We start from the raw sequence: 24,978 nt of genomic DNA on the forward strand, positions 1-24,978 counted from the left end.
TGTGTGTACACCATTTGTACATGAGGCCCAATGTTTTAAAAATGCACAAAGCATGTTTATATATCCACTTTCATTTTTTTTAATTAAACTTACAGTTTTTGAAGTTAATGAGATGTTTGTGACCATATTGTTTTTGATTTTTTTTTTCATTTTATTTGATTAATAGTAGTAGGGGTGTTTGCAAATGTTTCTTACATTGAAAAGTTTTTATTTTGCCATTTTTTTTTAGTTCTTTCTTCATGTATTTCCTAGATGGGTCTTGGAAAAACACTTCAAGCAATCTCAGTGGCATATATATATAAAGAGGATTGGCCCTTGTTAATAGTTGTGCCATCATCATTGAAGTATCCTTGGATTGAAGAAATTGAGAAATGGTTTCCTGAGTTAATCCCAGATGATATTAATCTTGTAGAGAGTAAAGCAGATACTGGGTAACTTTGTACTTTTCCTTTATTTTCAACAATGTTTTGAGAATAATCACAGTTGCACTTTAACTTCTAGTCCCATTTTACTCTTGTTTTTGATTTTTATTTTTTATTTTTTATTCTTTTAATTAAACAAATAATTCCGTCAAAACACCTGAGCCACGAGAGCTGACAAATGATAAATCAATCAATCAGTCTTTTGATAAAGTCACTTTAAATTCAGTTTATTTATTTCTCAATGAAAGAACAGATTCTACTTAGATAGTTTAAAAGTTTTTTTTTATTTTTATTTTTTTTGTAAAAATCTTGATTTGACATTAGTTTTTTCCTTAAGAAATATTTTGAGGACTGCATTTCTTTTCTGTTTTATATTCAAACCCTTAATAAATTATTTTATTGTATTGCTCTATTGTCTTAATATGCTCTGCTTGAAATTTGGAAGTTCAAGTTTATGTGTTTTTTCTATGTTGTGAATAGTGACGTATGTTAAGTGTGTACTATATATGTGCATGTCCTTATGCTGTGTCTTGATTTGTAGCAATTTGTTCACTTCTCAGTTAATAAAATATTCTGCAAAATATTTCTTTTGATTTAATCATTTATAGTTTAGATGTAGGGCGGCACGGTGGCGCAGTGGTAGCACTGCTGCCTCGCAGTTAGGAGACCTGGGTTCGCTTCCCGGGTCCTCCCTGCATGGAGTTTGCATGTTCTCCCCATGTCTGCATGGGTTTCCTCTGGGCACTCCGGTTTCCTCCCACAGTCCAAAGACATGCAGGTTAGGTGGATTGGCGATTCTAAATTGGCCCTAGTGTGTGCTGGGTGTGTTTGTGTGTTCAGCGGGTTGGAAAATGGATGGATGGATGGATAGTTTAGATGTAAATGATAAAATAATGGTTAATTCATATTTGGTACTGCAATTACAATATTACAATACAATATTATAATAAATCTTAAAATCAGTGTTTTGTGCATCATTTTAAAAATAATTTAAGAGAAATGAAAAAAAGAATCCTGCACTTTAAGTAAAAGCATAGGGTGAAAAGATTAACTTGCTCATAATGAGAGTAACATTTACGTATTTTAATATAACTAAAATATGTATTCATCGGAAATCAGATATACCTCATGCTTGATCTACAACGTGCACGTATACTCAAGTTTGAGCATCTAAGTGTGACTTCAGTAGAAAAAACCTATAAGAAAGTCTTCAGTGGAATTTACACATTGAGATATTGGCATTATTTTTAGAATAAGTATTTGACATCAGTTCCAGTGGTACCAATATAATTTGTTAATTTGCCCACCCAATTCAACAATAGGGTGAAATAAAAATATCCATTACTTTATTTTAAAGAAATACATTAGGAATTTAAGAGTCAATTACAAGTGTACTGGAGATTCTTAAAGATGTTAAAAGTAAAAAAAAAACTATTATACAAAGATTTACTTTTTTTTTTTAAACCTGTATTTGAAAAAAAAAAAAAAGACAAAATTAAGTAGTGAGCATTCAAACTTTTCTAGGCAACAATGGATTCAGTATAGAAAACAGCCATGGCTTTGGCATCATTTTTTCACAGTACACCTACACAAATTAACTTGGTCATATTTTAAATTATCAGGCAATACAAAACCATTCTTTTTGAATATATGAGGACACTGAAGTCAATAGGGAAGAGTCATACAAACATCTGGAGCATATGCAGATTAAATACAGGAGGCAGGAAGTCTGCAAAGTTATATTATATCACAATGAAAAGATAAAGAGAAGCTAGTAATATTTTCTATCTGTATTACATTTAAACACTGCATATATATATTTTTATATATATATTTTTATATTTATATATATATATATATATATATACAGTATGTATATATTTATATATATATATATATATATATATATATATATATATATATACAGTGGAACTTCGGTTCACGGCCATAATTCGTTCCAAACCTCTGGTCGTAAACCGATTTGGTCGTGAACCGAAGCAATTTCCCCCATAGGATTGTATGTAAATACAATTAATCCGTTCCAGACCGTACGAACTGAATGTAAATATATTTTTTTAAAGATTTTTAAGCACAAATATAGTTAATTACACCATAGAATGCACAGTGTAATAGTAAACTAATGTAAAAACATTGAATAACACTGACACAAACACCCAGGCTCCCTGCTCAGCTGCATGCGCAGGCTCTCTCTCTCTCTCTCTCTCTCTCTCTCAGCAGCATGCGAGACCCCCCCCCCCCCCCTCAGCTGCATGCTCAGGCTCTCTCTCAGCAGCACGTGAGCCCCCCCCCCCCCGTAACATTGCAGCAGTTCGCGCTATAGCCTTACAATCCGATTGCTGTATAAACACTTTTTAAATGAGTTTTAAGCACAGGGGGGAAAAAAAGGAACATTTGTACAAATCCAAACTTTATTTAAAAGCCAACCAAGTTCACGCGAATAGCATTACAACCCGATCGCTGTAAACACACTTTTTAAATGAGTTTTAAGCACAGGGAAAAAATGAACATTTGAAAAAAAAGAAAAGTGACATTGCAACACTTCTCATAATTAAGTCTCAATAATTCTCACCACTCTTCACTTGCTTAGAAGCCATGGTTAACTGCAAAAGCACACGAAATACTGTAGGGCACAAAGAGTTCACAGGTAAAGCACGCACGTCTGACTGAGAACAATGAACAGGGAGAGGCTGAACACGTGCTTAAATACAGTAATCGACGTGTACGAACCAGAAGGGAAATGAAATAGAGCACAAAGACTTCACAGCGAAAGCACGGACGCACGGAGAACAATGCAACACGTGCGGAAATCATCGGCGCGCACAAACCGAAAGGGAAACTGGCTTGTTCGTATACCGAGTGTGTGGTCATGAACCGAGGCAAAAGTTTGGCGAACATTTTGGTCATAAACCAAGTTGTACGTGTACCGAGATGTTCGTGCACCGAGGTTCCACTGTGTATATATATATTTGTATAATAGAGAGAAAGAGGTAATGAATCTAATATGTAGCAGTCTATTATGAAATCTTTTTTTTTTTTTTTAATTCTACCTCATTGCTCCAAATACTGTTTGTTGTGATCATATGTGTGTGCAGTTTACTATGCTTCCCTTATTGTTTGTTTCAACCTGACTACTTATCTGCCTGTTGGTAAGTGTGAATTTGATTTTGTTTTAGGAGAATTTCTACAAGCAAAGTTACAATATTAGGATATGGACTTCTGACTAGTGACGCCACTACCTTGATACATACTCTTCATAAACAGAACTTCAAAATTATTGTAGTGGATGAATCACATTACCTGAAGTCAAGAAATGCGGCTCGCAGTAAAATTCTGGTACCCATGTTGCAAAAGGCCAGTCGAGCCATTCTTCTTACAGGAACACCTGCTCTTGGAAGACCTGAAGAGGTACCTGAAAAATACTGAAAGATATATAGGAAGTGTGTGTTGTTAAATATTAGTATCTCCGGTAGATACAAGGTATCTCAGCATAATATATTTATCCTTACATCCATACTTCCCTTCATTCATTAGTGTTTGAATATATTTATTTTAATTCAGTGTCACAAAGAATGCAAAACTATTCCAGCAGAGCCCAGTGCAAGAAATAAGTTAAAACTGAATTGGGAACCACTTCATCACAAGGTACTCTCATCCATGTACCGTAAAAAGCATCTACAGGAGGGGGGCCCCCAATGGTGTGGGTGGATTATTGCATTGTATGGAAGAGAATGCAGCACAATTCGTTATTACAGGACATCAGCAATTAGTGCTTGGTAATGTTACAAAGGCTATTTAATATCGATTTACTCAAAGCTAAATCCTGCTAAAAATCTAGACTCTGCATTCCCATCAAAGTCTAAAATTAGTACTACCTCATTAGTCAGTGAGAGTGAATAAATTTTTACTAACAAAAAACCATAAAAGGTACTAATTACATTTACTAACTTGAAAGTGACATCTTTTGTTGTTCTCTGTCACATTCTGAAAATTACATCTCCATAAGCTGTAGAAGTAAATGTGGTTGCCCATCATGGCTCATTTAATTTGTATTTTTTTTTAATTCTGTATTTTTCTTACTTCAGAAGGCACTTGAAGTAGATTGTTGATTGATATTGTAAATTTATTGGTGTTATGCAGGTGGACAGAAGTGGTGCTGGCTTTTTCAAAAATGCAAGTCTGTGCATTCAGAAAATTATGTAGTGTATCAAGTTCATTTCAGATTTATTGCCACATGTGGTGTACACAGTAAAATTTAGTGCATTGTTGACCAAATGCACCATGCTGCCACCATCTGGAGTGCCCAAATTATGCTTCATGTCAAGTTTCCTTTTAAATATATCAAGTTTCCCATGTGATCCTGCAATAGCAAAACTCACTGAAAAAACAGCCATTTGGGGTTTATAATGTTTTTTATTTTTTTAGAAGAAAGTAAGGGACATTGCTTACTATGGACTTGGCAACACTGCATAAACCATACAAATCTCAGAAAATAGTTCAATTTAAAATTAGCCGGGAGTGCAGCCACAGTGCAGCAGGACCCAACAGTGCTGAGTCGTCTGAGGCAGTTGAAGGAAACCCTGCAATGGAGAAGGTACCCTGAGAAAATGAGGACACCAGCCTTCCAGTGGTACATCCCACAAAGCCAATGACAAAACAGCCAGGTAGGCGCAAGAAGATCAAGTGGCCTAAAGCAAATGACTCGGGGTGTGGCAGACTTGAGTCAGCTGTAGGAGCTATGATTGAGAGGAAGTGTTGAGAGCAAGCTCAGCATCGTTGGGGACATCATCTTCAAGGTATGCAGAGAGAGGTTTGGTGAGGTCAGTAGGAAGGAGCCCTCAGTCTCAAAAAAAGGAAGGAGAGTGAAGGAGATCAAACAGCTGATAAAAGCCAGGTGGCTGCTCTGCCGGAGCTGGAGGAAAGCTGTACCTCATGAGAAGGTCAGCTTGAAGGAGCTGTGGGATGAACTCGGGCAAAACCTTGCCAGGCTGCTGAGAGTGGAGATAATCAGAAGAAGGAAGAAAAGAGAAAACCAGCTTCCTCAGCGATCCCTTCAGGTATGCCGGACAGTTTCTGGATGAGAAGAGAAGTGGCAAGGTAGATGTCAGTAAGGAAGACCTGGAGATAATCATCAAGAGCCAGTATAGCGATGATAGACTGGCCACAACACTCAGCTCTCCAGGGTATGTTCCATGGCCAGGCCCACCGACATTGCCTTTTGACATGTCCAAACCCTAGTTGCGAAAAATGAAGGAAGTAATGAAGAAGGCAAGGTCAGCATCAGCCCCAGGGCCCAATGGGCTCCCCTATAAGCTCTAGAAGAACTGCCCCTGGGTAGTCAGGATACTTTGGAATTTAATGAAAACAGCTTGGAGGAAACAGCAAGTTCTGGCAGTGAGGCAGCAAGCTGTTGGTATGTTCATTCCCAAAGAGTAGTACTCCCAGACCATCAGCCAGTTCAGAAGCATCACCTTGCTGAATGTAGAGGGGAAGATCTTCTTTGTGATTCTGGCAAGAAGGATGGCTAACTTCATTATGGAAAATGGATACATTGACATGAGCTGTCAAAAGGCTGGAATCCCAGGCTTCCCTGGACGCACGGAGCACTCTTCTCTTATTTGGGATCAGATCCAGCACGCCAAGAAAGAGAAAAGTGACTTGCATGTGGTGTGGTTAGACTTTGCCAATGCATATAGCTCAGTTCCACACAGGTTGATAGACATTGCTTTGGAGTTCTTTCATGTCCCGAGTTATGTGCAGAGTATCATCGCCAGATACTTCAGTAACCTACAGATGTGCATCACTCTGGAGGGCTACATGAGAGGATGGCAACAGATAGAATGTGGATTTGCAATGGGATGCACCATCTCCCCCATCCTGTTTGTGATAGCCTTCGAGGTAATTCTCAGAGGGGTCAGGCAGGTAGTTGGAGGTATCAAGTTACCATCAGGCGAGAGGTTCCCACCACTGAGGAGTTACATGGACGATGTGACAAGCATCCTTCAAACAGCTCCATGCACAATCAGGATCCTCAAGCATTTTGATAAGCTCCTCTCATGGGGAAGGATGAAGTTTAAGGCCGCAAAATCAAGAAGTCTATTGATAAGGAAAGGCATACCGCAAGCCAAGTCAGGAAAATCTTCGTCGCAGGAGTGGAGCCCATTCCATGACTGGATGAGAAACCACTGCGAAGCCTGGGAAGGCAGTACACCGCTGACTTGTCTGATAGGCAGATGGGAAAACTAGCCAAGTATCAACTTGCTGAGGGGCTGGCAAAGATTGAGCAGAACCACCTGCTTGGGAAGTACAAGGTGTGTGGTTTATCGGCACACACTATACCAACAGGTCATTTGGCCTCTAAAGGTATGCGAAATAGCCTATTCGGAAGTCAAAAGGATGGATGGTCTCGCTAACAGTTACATCTATAAGTGGCTGGGATTGCCCCTCTGCTTTTCAGATGCAGGTCTCTTCAGCTGGAGCATACTGGAGCTCCCTATCCAAGTCTTTTAATCTGGGTTACAAACAGGAAGAGGCTCACCTTGTGTTGGAGCTAAAGGTCTCTGCAGACCCGCACATAAGGAATGCGAGGGTAGCGGCAAACCGCATACTGGCAATAGCTAAGCATGCCCTAGCAGGATTTGTAAAGTCCGGGAGTACATATCAACCTCCTGCACAGAAGAGGGTTAGCCTGCTTACACCTGGCAAAGAGTGGCAGATGTCGGCAGACCTCAGGAAACAGCTGGTCTTCCAGGTGCATTAACTACTCTCCAGCCAGACATTGTCATGTGGTCTGTGGTGGAGAAGAGGGTCCTGCTCATTGAACTAACCATCCCATGGGAGGAGGGTATGATAGCAGCCCATGAAAGGAAGCACTTGAGGTATATCAAGCTGGCAGCGGAGTGCCAAGAGGCTGGCTGGAAAGCCAGAGTTTACCCCGTGGAGGTCAGTTGCATGGGCTTTGTTGGCAAAGTGACAATCCAATTGTTATACGGTGTGAGCTTGAGGAAAGCCATAAAGGCACTGGGAGAGGAAGTGGAGAAAGGGATCTACTGGCTTTGGCTGTGGAGGAAAGATATTGGGTTGGGGGTCAACACCCCAGTGAAGGCAGCTGCAGGGGGTGGTGGGGAGACATCCCCAGGATGCAACTGGCCCCACTGCAGGGAGATTTACTGGTTTAGAGTGAGAAACCTCTCTGAAAAGGTGGTTTCCAGCTGACAACCCTGCAGCTGACCTAACAGCACCAGTGGAGGTGCGACAGGCTGAAGAGCCAAAGCAGGATACAGTATCTTACCTGTACAATGAACATGGGAGAAGTGTCTTTTGTAAATGCAGAATGGATAAGCAAAATCAAAACAAACAGTAAGGTAAAAGTTTAATTCAGCAAGGCAGTGAATGTATTATCCCAATGTGGTTGATGGGGGAAAAAAAAACAGGCAGCTATTTTTTATGACATCTCATGTATACATATCAGGTCAGGTTGGGGAGTATACACTGGTATAATGCATTGTTGCACCCAGCATACAATGAAACAGCTTGGGATCTCAGTTCTCAGGCAGACTGTGGTGTTATGGGTCCACAGCTCTCCCAGCAAAGGCCAGTTTGTTTTAAATAAATAATCGCCGCGCTCGCAGCGTTGTAAGGGGCGTGGTAGTGTGGCTGAAGCGGTTTCAGGGTGGATTCGTGCTGTGGGCGTGTCTCACCTAAGTGCACAGGTGAGGGATGGTCCGCAGTGTAATTGATCCCGGTAACTGTTGATTGCCACAGCTGCCACATCCATTATATATAGAGAAGCCCAAGACAGTTGGAGGGAAAAAAAAAAGAAGGAAGCAGGAAGGGAGCGAGTGAGAGTAAGCCGGTGAAGGAAAGCGAGAGAGAGCAGGCTTGCGGCAGCTGAGCTGGCAGCCTGGGTGTTTGGCCGACACCCGGGTAAGTAGTAGAGGTGGTCACTCCGTAGAGTTTAGTATGTAGGACGGGAGTGACCGGGAGACAAGTGACTCTCTGCTTATGGCCGCGGAAGGCAGCGGGAGTCTGGACTTGGGATGTAGTGTCCCCAGCGTGAGAGCCTTGGTCGTTGTGGAATCCCAAGTTACTGTCGGTGAGCCGACCATAGCCAAGGATCGGTAAGGCGACTGACAGTAGTAGCGTCAGGCACAGAGAAGGTCAGCTGCAGAGAGATCGTCTCGCCTGTTGCAGGGCCCGCATGGGAGAAGCAGGTGAGACACTAATGGAAAAGAAGCACTGGACTTTTCATTTGTGTAACTGTTTTAAAAGACAGCTTCCTGCACAACGTTTTAACTCGGTTTTAAAAGATTGTGTTTTTGTATTTTCCTCCACAATGACACTCGTTTTTAATGGATTATTTATTTATTGGATTTATTGAACTTTGAATGCACAGCACTTTATTTGAACACTCACTTGTTTTTGTTGATTGGCTGTAAATAAAAGCACTTTTGCACTTTGTTACATCATCCCCTTGCTCTAATGTTATTGCCTCACTGTCTAGCTCATCGGTGACATTACCGACAGTTTTGGGTTCCAGGGCTCCCTAATAGAAGATGGGAGCATGGAGCTGAACCCACATCGTCAAACAGACATGTGGTCCAGTCCCACCGCCCGGAAATAACTGTCTGCAGCCATGTATTATGTAGCATTCCCTTGGATTGGTCCAGCTGCTCAGGTTCTCAACAATGGGGATCCTGCAAGGCGGATCAACCTTGGGGAATCACCCCACATGGCCATAGTGCCGTAACTGACACTCACAATTCAGATAATACGCCTCATTCAGGACTCTGTAAGCAACTGCTTGTTCAACACAAATTCTCAGAAGAGACACACTACCAAAGGATTCCAGTCTTTGTCACAGGTCACTGGATATCATCCAAGTCTCGCATCCATATAGAGTCCTGGTGGTTCCTGTTTTGCTAAAGACTTGGACCTTCATCCTTTTGCAAAGATATCTGGAACGCCACACATCCCTTTCCAACAACTTCATGACCTCTCATACTCTCCCAATCCGCCTACTAACTTCATAGGAAGAGTCACCAGAGATGTGAATGTTGCTGCCAATGTAAGTAAACCTCTCAACGAGGTCAATATTCTCTCCACAGAGTTCCAGTGTACAGGCTGTTCGTGATATTCAGCAACTTCAGAGGGACCTTGCGAAGTTTCAGGATGATATCAACTAAGTTTAGGGCGGAGTGGTGGCTCTGAGGCTAAGGATCTGCGCTGGTATCCAAAAGGTTGCCGGTTCGAATCCCCGTCACTGCCAAAAGAGATCCTACTCTGCTGGGCCCTTGAGCAAGACCCTTAACCTGTAAGTGCTCCAGGGGCGCTGTACAATGGCTGACCCTGTGCTCTAACCCCAAGGGGTATGCGAAAACTAACAAATTTCTAATACGAGAAATCGTATAAGACGAAATAAAGAACAAAAAAAAAAAAAAGTTGAATACAGTAATCCCTCCTCCATCGCGGGGGTTGCGTTCCAGAGCCACCCGCGAAATTAGAAAATCCGCGAAGTAGAAACCATATGTTTATATGGTTATTTTTATATTGTCATGCTTGGGTCACAGATTTGCGCAGAAACACAGGAGGTTGTAGAGAGACAGAAACGTTATTCAAACACTGCAAACAAACATTTGTCTCTTTTTCAAAAGTTTAAACTGTGCTCCATGACAAGACAGAGATGACAGTTCCGTCTCACAATTAAAAGAATGCAAACATATCTTCCTCTTCAAAGGAGCAAACAAATCAATAGTGCTGTTTGGCTTTTAAGTATGCGAAGCACCACGGCACAAAGCTGTTGAAGGCGGCAGCTCACACCCCCTCCGTCAGGAGCAGAGAGAGAGAGAGAGATAGAGAGAGACAGATAAAAAAATCAATACGTGCCCTTCGTGCTTTTAAGTATGCGAAGCACCGGTTCAGCATGTCATTTCAGGAAGCAGCTGCAGCTGCACAAAAGATAGCAACGTGAAGATAATCTTTCAGCATTTTTAGACGAGCGTCCGTATCGTCTAGGTGTGCGAACAGCCCCCCTGTTCACACCCCCCTACGTCAGCGCAAGAGAGAGAGAGAGAAAGTAAGTTGGGTAGCTTCTCAGCCATTTGCCAATAGCGTCCCTTGTATGAAATCAACTGGGCAAACCAACTAAGGAAGCATGTACCAGAAATTAAAAGACCCATTGTCCGCAGAAACCCGCGAAGCAGCGAAAAATCCGCGATATATATTTAAATATGCTTACATATAAAATCCGCGATGGAGTGAAGCCGCGAAAGGCGAAGCGCGATATAGCGAGGGATTACTGTACTTTACCAAAATCGACAAAGGCTGCCAAAAACTCTGGCGATGTTCATGTTTGCACTCGATGAGCACACACAGTGCCAGGAAGTGTTGATGGTAGACTTTTTAAGCATAAAACCAGACTGCTCCAGTTGCTGGTAGGAGAGCAAGTGATCATGGATTCTTTTTAGGATGACCCTAGGAAGGACCTTACCCAACACAGAGAGCAGTGTTATCCCCCTGTATTTGCCACAATCCTGGCAATCACCCTTCCCTTTCCAGATAGGGACGAGAAGTCCCGTTTTCCAATCAGTTGTGATTGTCCACGAAATGGAAGGAAATATTGTTTGCAATGACTGGAGGAGAGTCTTTCCACTAGCCAGGAGAACTTCACCCCAGGTACCACAAATTCTTCCAGCCTTCCTTATGCTCAGCTGGTTCACCACCTGTGCAATCTCAATGAGATTGGGTAGTTTACAGCTACAGTTTACATGATCAGCCTCAAGAACCATGGACCCAGAGACATTTATCATCCTAGTGGGAGGATCAGCTTTAAATAGACACTCAAAGTAGCTGGCCCAGCAGATCGCAACTGCAGCGTCACCCGTAAATACTGTTCCATCACCCACCTTGACTGCGACTCTCTAAGGAACAGATTTGGATATGCGTAATCCTTTGATTCCTCTGTAAGCAGGATGCAGGTCACTAGACCACTGATAGTGTAGATTCCTCTAATTTGACATAAAATTGACGTAATACATCAATGTTAGAAGCAATGTTCATTTCTCATTTATAGGTAATTACCAAGGAGCATGAATCAAAATATTTTTGATTTATTTGTGCCTTTAGTCTTTTAGTCTCAAAAATATATGTTTATTTCCTTCATTTTTGGTCTGAGTGTCTATTTGAATTTAACACCATGCTCTTATTGTTATTTTTGTCGTCTTACAGCTTTTTATGCAGATTGATGCCCTCTATCCCAAGAAATTTGGAACATGGTTTGATTTTGCAAAAAAATATTGCAATGCACATGTAAGGTAATATCCTCATCTTTAAGCAATTGTAAACAAAATCAATAGGAAAAATAAACATAATTTTTAAACTGTAGTATAGATTGAGTGTGAACACCAAGGATTTTAAACGCATTTTGTGTGTGTACACATATATATCAATCCTCAGCTATCACGGGAGTAACATTGCTAGAAAACAGTGTGAAAGTCAATGACGTGAATGTTAATGCATTGAACCAATGGGAAAATAAGGTTAGGTTCCTGTGGCCTCCAAAAACTGTAATCTAGAAATTGCTTAAAATATAAGTTTCTGCATAGAATTCTGTATAACTAAACACTATTATTTATGATAATATGGACTTTTCATAACACAGTAGTCATGAAATACCCCATAAAATGCAGTACACAAAGTAAAATTCGTAACATGCAAAGCATTTTTTTCTCACTAGTCATTGCCTAGAATTCTATGATCTTTTGTCCTAACATCTGAATAAAAAAAACTTCAGTCACTGCTATTTGAAGACACTGAGACTGGCGAGGTCTCAAAATCACCTCCGACACTGTGTCCTTCATGGCTGGTGGATGGCATTGGATATCATGAAGAATGCACTGGTTTGAGATATTTCATCAACAATGTCTGCTTCATTTTCCACTTGTGATCTTTAAGGGCCTTGGAGTATAGCAGCATAGCGGGGGCAAGTTGAGGCTGTGATCAATGATGTAATCTGCAGCCTCAGTGTCTCTAGCCAGCCTCTGCTTTCCTTCTTTTTGTGAATATAAAGAACCACCAAATTATTAACATTAAACATGCCCGTGACTGCTGCTGCCAACCTTCCAGGGCAAAATTTATCTAATACTGTACCTTTATTTTCTCACTAAGCCACATTACTGTCTTTACATACTTAGGCTTAGAGCCTAAAGGAATTTTCAGTGCTCTAGGGGCATAATTGCAACACAGGACTTGTTTTTTTAAGCAAAGCAATGAAAATATACAGCAAATGCTCAGAGGGCTCTTTACAAAGGTAGGGTGAAACAAGACCTTTGAAGTGCCTAGTAAGATACTAGCTGCTCCTCAAACTTGCACACATTATGCCACTTATTTTTTTTCTCCACAGTTCATACTCGAAGCCTGTGAATAGGCACAGCTGCCAACATGAAAGTAAAAATGAGGTTACTAATAGAATCGCACAAATGGTTTAAGTTATGAAAATTAAACACACAAATGTTGAGGATTAATGGTATAATTATGCCTAAAATACAGTTTACAAATGTATTAATGTTTTTTATTGTTACTGTTTGTTCTGCTTAGTGATTCAGTAGTGAAGTTTGAACCTGATAAGGTTGATTTTGCAGGTCACACAGACTAGTTGGTAATATATTCATTGTTATATTTTTTATAAACTGCTATCACATTCATGATAGTATACAGATGAAGCTCTGACAATAAATCCTACTACCAAATTATCGTTGACATGTCCCTGGTTTTTGCAAATGAGGGCACATGAAACTCAGATTATATTAGCTAAGAGAAAGAAACTCCCTACAGAAAAGCAGAAATGTCTGTGTAATAATTCTGCCACATAAAAGACAACTAAAAGGAAAGTGTTTGGCTTACATCTTGAACTCTTTAGTCATAGGTTAGGCTTACCACTGAAAATTGTGGAAAGTTGCAGTCTTGAAGTTAGACTGTTTAGTCAAAGCATCGGCCCACTGCTTAAAATGGTGGTTGATGTCAGCAAGGGTATGTCATAAATCTGGAAGCCAAAGTGTTCCCCATGCTGGATAAGTATAGGAATGTTAGAAATGTTAGGATGTTCCATGCAGACAATGTGCACTGAGGTCCCCATAGTGATGGGATAAGTAGATTATAGGGTACTACAAAGAACACAACTTGGCTAAAGAAACAAGTGAAGAGTTGGAGTAGGAATAGTAGTAGTAGTGTTTTTAGTGTTTGTACTTTGAATGTAGAATCTATGACAGGTAGGGTTAGAAAGTTCTGGATGTGTTAGGGAGAAGAGGAATAAATTAACTATATTTTCTGTATAGCAAACAAGGTGGAAGAGGGCAAGTCATAGGGTGTTACAGAATGGTTTTAAACTATTTTTGCTTGTAGAATAAATGAAATGTTACAGTGAGGAGAAAATGGAGGGATAAGGTGGTAGAAGTCAGGATTGGTGATAAATTATGTAAAATAAGGTTATTATTGGGAAATTAAATTAAAAATGTGGTATTGGCATTTGCACCTCTAATGGATATGAAGGAGCAAGCCCAAGAAAAGATGTGGAAATGCACAGATTTAAGATCTGGGATAAGAATGAAGAGAAGAGAGAACAGTTTAAAAAGTGTATACGAAAATAACAATCAGTTAGGAACTTCCAGAAGAAATGGAGGGGAATTATATAAAGAGAGATGAGAAATTTGTGCATGTAAGGATTAAAAGACAGTGGTGGAACAATCAGTTATATAGGTTGTCACAGACGGGAAGGTAGAGGTTATGGTGGAATGATGAAGTACAGGAAGAAATTAAGGGTTTTTAAGGAATACAAAGTGAGACATATACTGTAATGGGAACTGAAGAACCATACATGAAGATAAACAGAAAGATAAAGAGAGAAATGAAGAATAAGTGCAAGTAAGAGCACAGACAGTGTAGGATGTGTATGGGAAATGGAGAAGGAGAAAGGTTTAAGATATCAAAGATGGGGAAAACAACAAAAACGATCTGGAAATAAGCTTTATATTTGAGGATGTTAATGGAAATATTCTGCAAATGGAAAGAGATATTTAAAGTAGATAGAGAGAATATTATGAGTATGAGTTAAATACAGAGACCATTATGGGAAAGCTTGAAATAGTTGGAATGTAGAATGACTGGTGATAGAAATAGTCATTAAATAAGGTGAAGGCAGGAAAACACCTGGACCTACAGGGATATACATTAAAATGCTGAAAGCACTGGGGAAAGAATTACCTACTGCAATTGCTGAATGCTGTGTGCCACATGGAAAAGATGTAAGATATTTGGAGACAGAGTTCACTTTTCCCTTTATTTAGAAATATGAGGCTAAATTAATGGAACAGTTTGTAAAAGAGAAAAGGATAAGTTGTGAGATACGTTCATAGAAACGAGTATTCATTAAAGCTAAAGGAATAGCAGATACAACATTTATTATGTGACAACTTCAGGAGAAATGGTTAGAGAGAATTGAAAAGCTGTATTACACATTTATAGATCTGGAAAAACCCTACAGTAGAGTCCCAAACAATCTAGTGCTTTGATGTATAAGGATGGGGAAGGTTCCAGTAAAGTTGGTAAGATTGTAAATCATTATACAGTATGTGAGAGATCGGTATGAACTGTTTATGGAAACGCAGAAGTGATTAATGTGCAAGCAGGTCTCCATTAGAGTTTGACTGGCCTTTTCCTCTTTGTCATTTTCATGAATGTTCTTATTGCTAGTATCAAGAGTGTTGAATTCTAGGAATTGTTACATGCTTATGACCTTGTGATCATGACGGACTTATGGAAAGAGCTGTAGAGAAGAATGATTGAGTGCTGGGAAACCTGAAATAGGGAGTATTTAAAATCAATGCTGGAAGATCAGAGGTCATGATCAGAAGTTGAAGGAGAGGGGAGAAACCTGTTAATAGAAGACAGTGCAAGTTTGATCTGAAGAATATGGAGAAATGGGGAGAGTGTCCACAGTGATATGTTAATTAAGAATTCCAAATAAAGTAAAGGTAAAGATCTACTTGTGTTGATGTGTGATCCAGGGACATAGGCAGTGAGGAAAAGAAACTTAAATCAGAATGCTGAGGTTGGCTTTGATTGTCTCAGTGAGGAACAGTATAAGAAATTAAGAGATTAGGAGAAAGGTAGTGATACATACTAGTCAGAAAGTTAGAGAAGCTGAATTGAGAAGGTATGGTTAAGTAGTATGGAGAATATAGGGAATACAACAAAGTGAGTCTAAAGATGATCTGTCACGGAGAAGAAGATAAAATTAAGTAATAGTAATACAGTACGAAAACATTTTATTTTAAATCTTTTTTGTTAAAATTAAATTGACAGTGTTGTGTGTTTCTGATTATTACCCTGTCATTTTTAAACTGCCACTGTAGAGCAGAACATCTTAGAGTTGCCAATAAATGCCTCAGGTGTATAGAATCATCTCAGCCTGATTGCTGATTATTGTGTCAGCGTTTTAAAAATGCAGTTTTAAACATTTTCTTTTCTAGAAAGGTGTTATTTGAAAGTGTTGTGAGAGAAGATTGAATTTTACTTGTGAAAATGCATAATTACCCTTAGGTAATGAGTCTGTTTAGGTGTTTGCCTTAAGATTTCCATAACCTGAATTTCTTTAAATGATAAAGAAAGGTTGAATTTATGTGCATATTATTTTGTCAGTTGCAAAAATGTTACATACTAGTACGTCTGAAGTACACCTGTCTTCAAAATGCTTTTCTGTGGCAGTAATTTTATAATGTTTTTTGAAATATAATGTGATTAAAATCTGTTCAGCAATTTTAACCTAATATTTTTAGACAGATTTTGGCTTACTTTAAGTATTTATTCTAAAAGAATTAAATCTTTTAGTCTTTGAGAAAAGCTTTCAATAAAATTGAAAATTCCCATAATATAGAATACACATTTAATAAAGGTTTAATACACATTTTCCAAGGTGTAGTTGTAGCACCTTAGGAATATTAGTCTTTGTCTTACTTCATTATTCAAATAAAATTTGATTAAAATGGTTTATGATTTAAAAAACATGCAAAAGTAAATATAAATGTTCTTATCTTTCACATTTTATGTCTGAAAAAAGTGATCAAAGCTTTTATTAAGTGTACTTGAATTTGCAGGATATTTTCAGTTTGTTGGTGTTTCTTTCTTGAACTGATAACAATTTATTGGCATTTCCTTATGTAAGCTGTTGCCGATTGCTGTTAGAAACAAATTTCATAAAAATAATAAATCGATATCATGCATTATATTTTATTCACTTAATTGTAAAATCTTTTTTATATTATTAACTGACAACTTAATATTCTCACACCTATTTAATTCTAATTAAAGTCTTTGGGGAGCCAGGCCACTCATGGCTACACTGAATGCAAGGTAGGAAACAGCCCTGGACATGATGCTAGTCCAGCAATGGGCCCACTTGTGTGTACATACTGTAAATATTCAAATGTACCAGAGGTAAGTTTGAATCACTAACAAAAACACTAACATGAATGTTTTTGGGTATGTAAGAAGAAAATGTAGAAGGAGAACTGTTATAGATATGAGTAGCATGTTCCAACTTCACTTGAATAATAACTACATGTGGGATTTGATCCCAGTACACTACCTCCATGAGGTGGCAGCACTACTTCTGAGCCACCTTTTTTGTTACTTATACATTTTTTCACATATTGTTTTAAAAATAGCCTCTATTACCTCAGGAAAACAAACAATGAATTTTTAGCAAAACATAATATACTGAAGTCTATATATTTGTGCTCGGGGTTGCAGACACCCAAAGCTTATCCCATCAGCACTAGGCACAAGGCAGGAACTAACTCTGGATGAGGAATCGGCCTACATTGTACCTCACAAAAGGCCATATTCATATCAGGAGTTCACCTAATACACGTCATTTGAAATTGGGATGAAAACTTTTTTTCTGAACTTATTCATTTAAAGAGATTCTGTAAAAAGTCAAATTTCCCCATTGGGACAAATAAAGTTATGTCTGTCTGTTTGTCCGTCTGTCCATCCATAAACTGAGAGAGATGCATGAAGAAAACTAGATCCAGTAGTTTTTGTTTGAATTAAACATTTATTCCAAAGGCAATTTTGTGTTCTTTCAATTTCTGGAGGTATTATAGACATTATATTCATTATGCAGGTATTATTAGACAGGCAAGCTGTATATTGTCAAAAATCTGAGTGTCACCAGCTTAGCAAATGTTATCTGAAGTAAAAATAATTTATAATTATTTGTATATAAAATAATTAAAACTCCTAGTAAATAACTTCAGCTATAACAGTCAACTCCCATTCTATAATCTTTGCAAAACAAAGAGTAGAAGCCAGTGTACCCTACTAGCTAAAACATTGAACTGTAAATCCTAGGTTTGGCAGTTCAGTCCCTAAAAGTGATTTTTTTTTGTGTTTTACCTATTTCTGTTGAGATAGATCCCTGAATTCTTTATCCCTGTAATTGAAAATGTAAATTTAATGAAATGGAAAGTATACTTCAGCACAATTACATATTATATTTTTCTAGCTAACAAATTCATAAACCTCAAAGCAGGAAATGAAGGGACAAAGCACCTTATACAATAGTGCCTTACAGGCAATTCCTTATGGTTTAAAAAAATCATAATATAAGCATAAATCATTTTATGTGTCAATAAATGCAAGGTAAATCTATGTGTAAATATGCAGAGAAACCAAAAATCAAAATCTAGAATTTGCTTCGTCATATATGAACAGTTTTCTCTGTGCATTACCTGTGTTTCTTACTTAAGTCAAAATGAAAGGATATGATTTTAGTGTAGGTTATAACAGAACCATGCCATTCAAGGCACAAGAAGAAACTGATACAAGATAATAATAATAATTCGTTACATTTATATAGCGCTTTTCTCAGTACTCAAAGCGTTATCCACACAGGGAGGAACCGGGAAGCGAACGCACAATCTTCCACAGTCTCCCTACTGCAAAGCAGCAGCACTACACTGCACCACCTGATGGTCTCAAGCAACAGCTCAGCAAACTGGCTCTTACAAGAGGCAGAACCTATTAAAATTTCTGTGTCCATTTCCTCAACATTATTCAAATGAAAATCCCAATAAATGTATATTTTGTTCTCTTTTGCTTTGGCCCATCATATTATGATGGATATTTTACTAATTACATATCAACTTTCATAACCAGTAAAGGATAAGTCATAATATGTATTTTATTTAGTGGTTATATTTAATGATAACTGTAATAAATATAGTAAAGGCAGAAGAAAACAACTAGAGGACTGAACTCATGTACATCATTCTTTAAGTGCATAGTCATAATGAAGCAAACTTTCCATCATCTACTGTATGTTTGAATCCTATTAATTCAGTTCAGGGACACAGGGTTAGAACCTATTCAGCAGAACTGGGCAGAAGGAAGGAAATGTATTTATTAATTCTATCACTTAACAAATTTCAACATTAAATATCATAGTAGTCAGTTTTTCAGTATTGTTAGACTGGAACACACAATGCAGTAATGTGATGACTGAAGGTTAAATCAAAGTCAAAAATAACACATGCATTTAAAATTGACTCATCCAAAGTAAAATTCAGACCTTCAGAGTTTTCAGTATTGCCTTACTAATAACAAAAATACCACCCACAGAGAGAAATTCTTTTTTTTTTCAGAATGTAAAGACAAATTATTATAAGTAGTCCACTTTTCACAAAATAAAGCTGTTGATTAATGAATTAATATTTAATCTTATCTTGCTGCATAACAAAATTTTTCAAATATATTAAAAGCATGAATTAAACACTTTGAAGACATCAAATATACAGTAATTAAGGTAGAAACAAATTATGGACAGGACACCAATTTTCTAGGGCCATATTTTAGCTACTGATTACTCTAACCTACATGTCTTTGGAATGTAGTTGAAAATTAGAGCACTTGGACAAAATCCATGCAATCAAGGGAAAAATGTGAAAACTCTACACAGACATTGCTCTCTGCGTTGGGATCAAAGGAGCTGTGCTAATCACCACATTACCCTACATTTAAGTTGGGAATTCAAAACTCACATTCAGTATCAATAATTAATTTTCTTGTTTATCAATGTTATATTAATATTGTTTCTTAACTGTTTCATACTAGTCTTATTAAGATAAAGTTTACGATTCCGTTCTGCCTTACCCAAACAATTGCAGATTCATCTAAAAGCTGTAGCACCATATTTCTTTTCACATATTGTTTTGCAGTGTGTGCTGCTTATAATTTAAAATATTAGTATATGGTATCTGCAAAATTAAATATAGATAAGCTATAATATACTGATTTAAAATACATTTTAATGTTTTAGTACTTGTTTGCAAATTATTTTATTTTCAGAGGGAAAACTACAAAAAACTTACTTTTTAATCTTTGTGCTTTTTTTACGTGATGTTTTTTGTTATTATATGGTTAATAATTGGTATGTGGGTGACACGGTAGCACAGTGGGTAGTGCTGCTGCCTCGCAGTAAGGAGACCTGGGTTCGCTTCCCGGGTCCTCCCTATGTGGAGTTTGCATGTTTTCCTCGTGTCTGTGTGGGTTTCCTCCCACAGTCCAAAGACATGCAGGTTAGGTGCATTGGCAATCCTAAATTGTCCCTAGTGTGTGCTTGGTGTGTGGGTGTGGGTGTGCCCTGCGGTGGGCTGACGCCCTGTCTGGGGTTTGTTTCCTGCCTTGTGCCCTGTGCTGGCTGAGATTGGCTCCAGCAGACCCCCGTGACCCTGTAGTTAGGAAATAGCGGGTTGGATAATGGATGGATGGATAATTGGTGTATATTGTTATTTATTGGCAAATAATGTAAAATTGAATTTTTTGCAGGTTTTTTGGCAGCAAACGTCAGTGGGACTGTAGGGGAGCCTCAAACCTTGATGAGTTACACCATAAGTTGAATGAAATAATGATACGTCGCCTAAAAGATCAAGTTTTAACACAGCTTCCTTCCAAAATAAGGCAACGTATTCCTTTTGACCTTATGAAAGAAACTGCTAAAGTAAGAATATTTTTTAAATCTACTGTAATTCTTTTGATTCTAAGAGTATGAAGGTACAGTGAGAGACAGAACAGGCTATATTTAGATTTAATTATTTGATTATTATAGCTCTATTTCTGTTGCTAGGCAGTGGTTTCAGACTTCAACTTTTTACCATGATTCACAGTATCATTATAAAGCTTTAGGTAAGCATTTGTCTTGAGTGTTTTTATTGCTTGACTTGCAATGCAAAGAAACCTAATAGATTGTGTAAAATTTCTTGGGTAGTATAGGGTAATGAGAAAATATTGCAAAGTAAGTAATAAAGGCAAGATGTAGCATTATAATTGCCATAAGTTGATATCTGCTACAAACCACAAAAAAAGCAATTTCTTTCTCACTCTTGATATGTATTAGTCAAATAAAGAAGTAGAACACGTTTTTATCCTATCAATATTTTGCTAATCTGGTATCTTGTCAAGCAACCTTAAAAGTGCATAGTAAAATACAAGGCTTACTCTTTTGGTTTAAGTCAATTAGGAATGAATGCTTGATTAAAAAAATTTCATACGTTGAAGTATTTTTTTAGCTATTGTTCTGTGTGTAGAGAATAATTAGAACCTACAGAGGTTGTCAGATTGTTTGTCAGTATGAAAAATGTAGGGACTGTGGACCTAAGCTTGATTTCGGCACACTAGCAAGGCAATTTTCTGACATTCATGTTAAATAAATTACCCCTGTTGGATTCACATAACACTGGTTATTTTTATTTTCTGTTGTTTAGATTGGCTAAAGAGAGTTTCAAAAATATTAAAAAAGGCAATTTTCCCACATATTAACACATTTCAAAATGTCACATTAGATTTCTTATATGTACAAATGTGTGCTTTTTGTTTTAAATGCAATTATATAACTAAATGAACATATAGTGACTTCTGATTTGTAATTTTTCATAGTGCTCCATCAGCTTATCACTGTAAATGGAAAACTAGCATTTAAAACTTTATATAGAGTTTCCTGAAATAGGAAAAATGCTTTTCACCCACTTAAAGTATAGTATTTATATATGTTTTGTAGGGCAGTATGACTGGACAATGGTTAGTGCAGCATTCGCACAGCTCTGGGAACTTTGAGGTACTGAACACTATATGGATTTCATAATAACTTTGTTCAAAACATTTTTTGTGAGTTGTACAGTATGTAGAAGAAAGTCTAAGGCAAAACATAACAACGATTGGTCTTCCTTTTATTTGCCTTGTGTGTTGGAATTAAAGAAGCAATCTTTAGGAGTGAAAAATGTACTGACCTCTTCAACCAAAAGTGAATTCAATTAAATGGATATTTAGAGTCAGTGTTTTGAATAATTTATTTATTAATCTTACCTGATAAAGACCACCCCTGTCTGATATAATTTTGATAAAGGCTGGTTATTATTATGAGTGTAGTTGTTAGCAAACATGTTTTAGGTGAACTTGATGCTTTAGTCAAATGAAATTTCTGAAAATCTGAGGGTGTGGAAGGCTGATGCCTTTCAAATTGAAGAGGCTACATAACATTTATATTGTCCATGGCTCTGCTGAATCACAGGCAGAACCATATTGTCCAAATGGACAAGGTTAGTGAAAGTAGTAAGATACTGCAGTAGTAGATATCCTGAAAAAATCTTTCAATAAAGATAGCATAAAATGTGCCACAATTTCTAAAAGAATTGGTCAAAGGTATGTGTTCTGAAACAAACTATCAGAAAGACTTTTAACAAAAATTGAAATCATGATTACGTTTCAAGATTGCAAACCAGTATTCTTTAATATTATTGTAAGTGCTTTCATAAGGTTTGTCAGAATACACTTACTATATATGATTATCAGTATGCTTGGAACAGTATTCTGTGGATAGAAGGATCTAAAGTAAAAGTTTGGACTCCATTGTGCTTAAAGGTAAACCTTTACTTCCTTTAACAATTACAGAAATTGAACCATAGTGGAGGTACTGTTCTGATTTTGGTTGGTTTGTTACAGCAGGGTCATAATGACTTCAGTAATGACATCACTGAAGGTGCAATCATATCACAGAATATTAGATCAAATAATCAAGAGCTGAATTTGAAGCACAGCTGGTTATGAAACAATGAAGCCATCTAAAATGTATAAACAACTGTGTATCACAATGGTTAGACAAAAAAATGGCCAAGTGACACTCATGAGCTATTATGATAAGGTCATAAACAAGCATATTAATTAAGGGTGTATTTGGTCTAATATTACATTTTGATTGAATATCTGACAATATTCATTATGAAATACTGAACATCAGTTGAGATGCATACTGTTTCAAGGTAATGTAAATCTCTTTTCTTTGTTACATGTAACTTGCCTTTAAATAGGTAACATACTTAAAACTATTTATTATTTATTATTTTGTTTTATGTGTGGATGAGTAAATATTGGTGGATTCAATAATTAAAAAAGTTAACGTGTAGTGTATAAAACAGACAGTGTTGCAAAAAATAAAGTAAGTAGTGACTTATTCCTGAGTTACCATTCAGTGTCCCAAATCTTTCCGTGTAATTCCTGACTTTCCTACTTCCTTAATACTACTTACATTTCACCTTGAGAGCAACTATCTCTCTTTGATTTATTATGTTGGCGCAGAGTTTCCATCTTCGCCCCCAGGTTGTCACAAGCTTCTATAATTGGCAAAAACATGTGACTGACCTACCATGCATTGACGTTTCATGGTAAGAACTGACTGGTATCTCTGGGAATTTTCATCTTATTTTTTACTTTTTTTTTCTGTCTGAAGAAAAGTAGGGCATGATTCTCAGTTCCATTAATTGTTCTGCCCTTTATAGCTCAAAAAATCTGTTCTTTCCTCCCACATAGGAAGCATGTGCCAGCTTTGAGGAGTGGGAGAAATTAATGAGGGCACAGAATTTGGGTACAGCAGGGATTGATAACCCCTTTGTTGAAGTAATGGGGCTCATTACAAGAATGTACAAACAGACTGCCATTGCCAAGGTACAGAAAGCACCTCTTTATCGGTAAAACATGTCACTTTCAACTTGAACTGAAGCATATCCCACCAAATGTTTTTTTTTCAGCTGTTTTTATCAACCTGCTAATTGTAAGCTTACATTTTATTCAACAGTATAAGCACCACCCTTTTGCAAACATCTGCTGAAGTCAGAAAGTGTGTGAGAGTTTAAATATAAACCTGGAAACTGCTACTTGAACTAACATCTAGATAGCCATGTATTGATAAAAGAAATATAACTGGTATATGAATGTCAAAATAGTTATTCAGCTTGTTCTGCTTATCTCTTCATAATCAGGGTTCATATTAATTTTTTATTTGCTTCATGTGTATGTTTACGTTAATAGTTAGGAAAACACAAAAGATGTTGAATATTCCAATGTACTGATTCTTTGGTTTTTATTTGTGATTTGCCTGCTTGATTCAGCTTTTCATGTCTGCATTTCTCTTACCTACAACCTTAACATCTCTGCTATTATCTGAAATTTTCTGCTATAATTACCTGCTGAATCCTTATGAAGAATATAAAATAATTAATTCCTACTTATACCCTATGAGTCATGTCTATGTATGCAATGTGTCGTGTCTATGTATATTTATTCTTCTATTTTTTATTTATTTATTTATTTTTTTTACAACTGAAAGCATTTGAGCGACATAAAATAGTGGAATGTGAATTGGCCTTTTAAAATATAAGATTTATACATTTTTTTGAAAAAGAACCAAGATTTAATATTCTTTCTCCTCCTCCTATCTATAGATAAGGTCTGATGCATACTGAATAATGAAGTTATACAGTTAAACAGAAACAGCAAAGCTGTAAGCATTACTCTGCATGTGCATTGTAAGGCAAATTACATACTTACTGAATTAAAGTAGAACATTTAAAAACATTGTTCATTTTATGGCACTAATAAGAACTACTTATGCCAATTGTGCATCAGCTAGATAGTCCTTCTTTATGCCTATAACTATTGTAAAGTGAACAGCAAGGTGATGGGAAGGTTACAACTGGTTCCTCACTGTGACTGAACGAACACTTGTTTCATTTGCAGTGGTGGAATTTGCGTATTTTTAAGGTTTTTTTTTTTAAACGTTTATCTAAATTTTGTCCAGACACTTTAATTTTCTCCTGCAGTTTGAGATACTTTTGTTTACAGTAGTCATGTCATTTTGTCACTCACTCCAGTGTGTGTTAATGTAGTGTACAGAATGTGGTACTATGCAAGTGGTTTAAATGCAAAACAGGTCAATACCCTAGATGATGGTTAGGAATGACAGACTGTTCCCTTTTTCCTGAGAAAAAAACCAAGGTAGAGTCACCCATCCACACTAATAACATGCGTGAAAATTCTGTAATTGCTGTTCAAAACTATGCCTGTATTATCTAGAGTGAAAAAGACCACTGACTGTGTGCATAACTAGCCTGAGAGACTGTGTCTTCTTTTTACTTATACTTTTAATGAAAAGTAA

General features: G+C 37.3%; 1 protein-coding gene across 1 annotated transcript in view; it reads left to right on the plus strand.

Moving 5' to 3' along the window:
- The window catches only part of zranb3 (zinc finger, RAN-binding domain containing 3), a 346,469-nt gene that overhangs the window by 142,482 nt on the left and 179,009 nt on the right, over positions 1 to 24,978 (plus strand). The window contains exons 4-8 of the mRNA XM_028806547.2: positions 253 to 431; positions 3,617 to 3,848; positions 11,667 to 11,752; positions 20,322 to 20,493; positions 23,355 to 23,489. Of these exons, the coding sequence (XP_028662380.2) occupies positions 253 to 431; positions 3,617 to 3,848; positions 11,667 to 11,752; positions 20,322 to 20,493; positions 23,355 to 23,489 (804 nt within the window). The remainder of the gene's footprint in view (positions 1 to 252; positions 432 to 3,616; positions 3,849 to 11,666; positions 11,753 to 20,321; positions 20,494 to 23,354; positions 23,490 to 24,978) is intronic.

The sequence above is a fragment of the Erpetoichthys calabaricus genome, chromosome 8, assembly GCF_900747795.2.
Source record: "Erpetoichthys calabaricus chromosome 8, fErpCal1.3, whole genome shotgun sequence".
Lineage (NCBI taxonomy): Eukaryota > Metazoa > Chordata > Cladistia > Polypteriformes > Polypteridae > Erpetoichthys > Erpetoichthys calabaricus.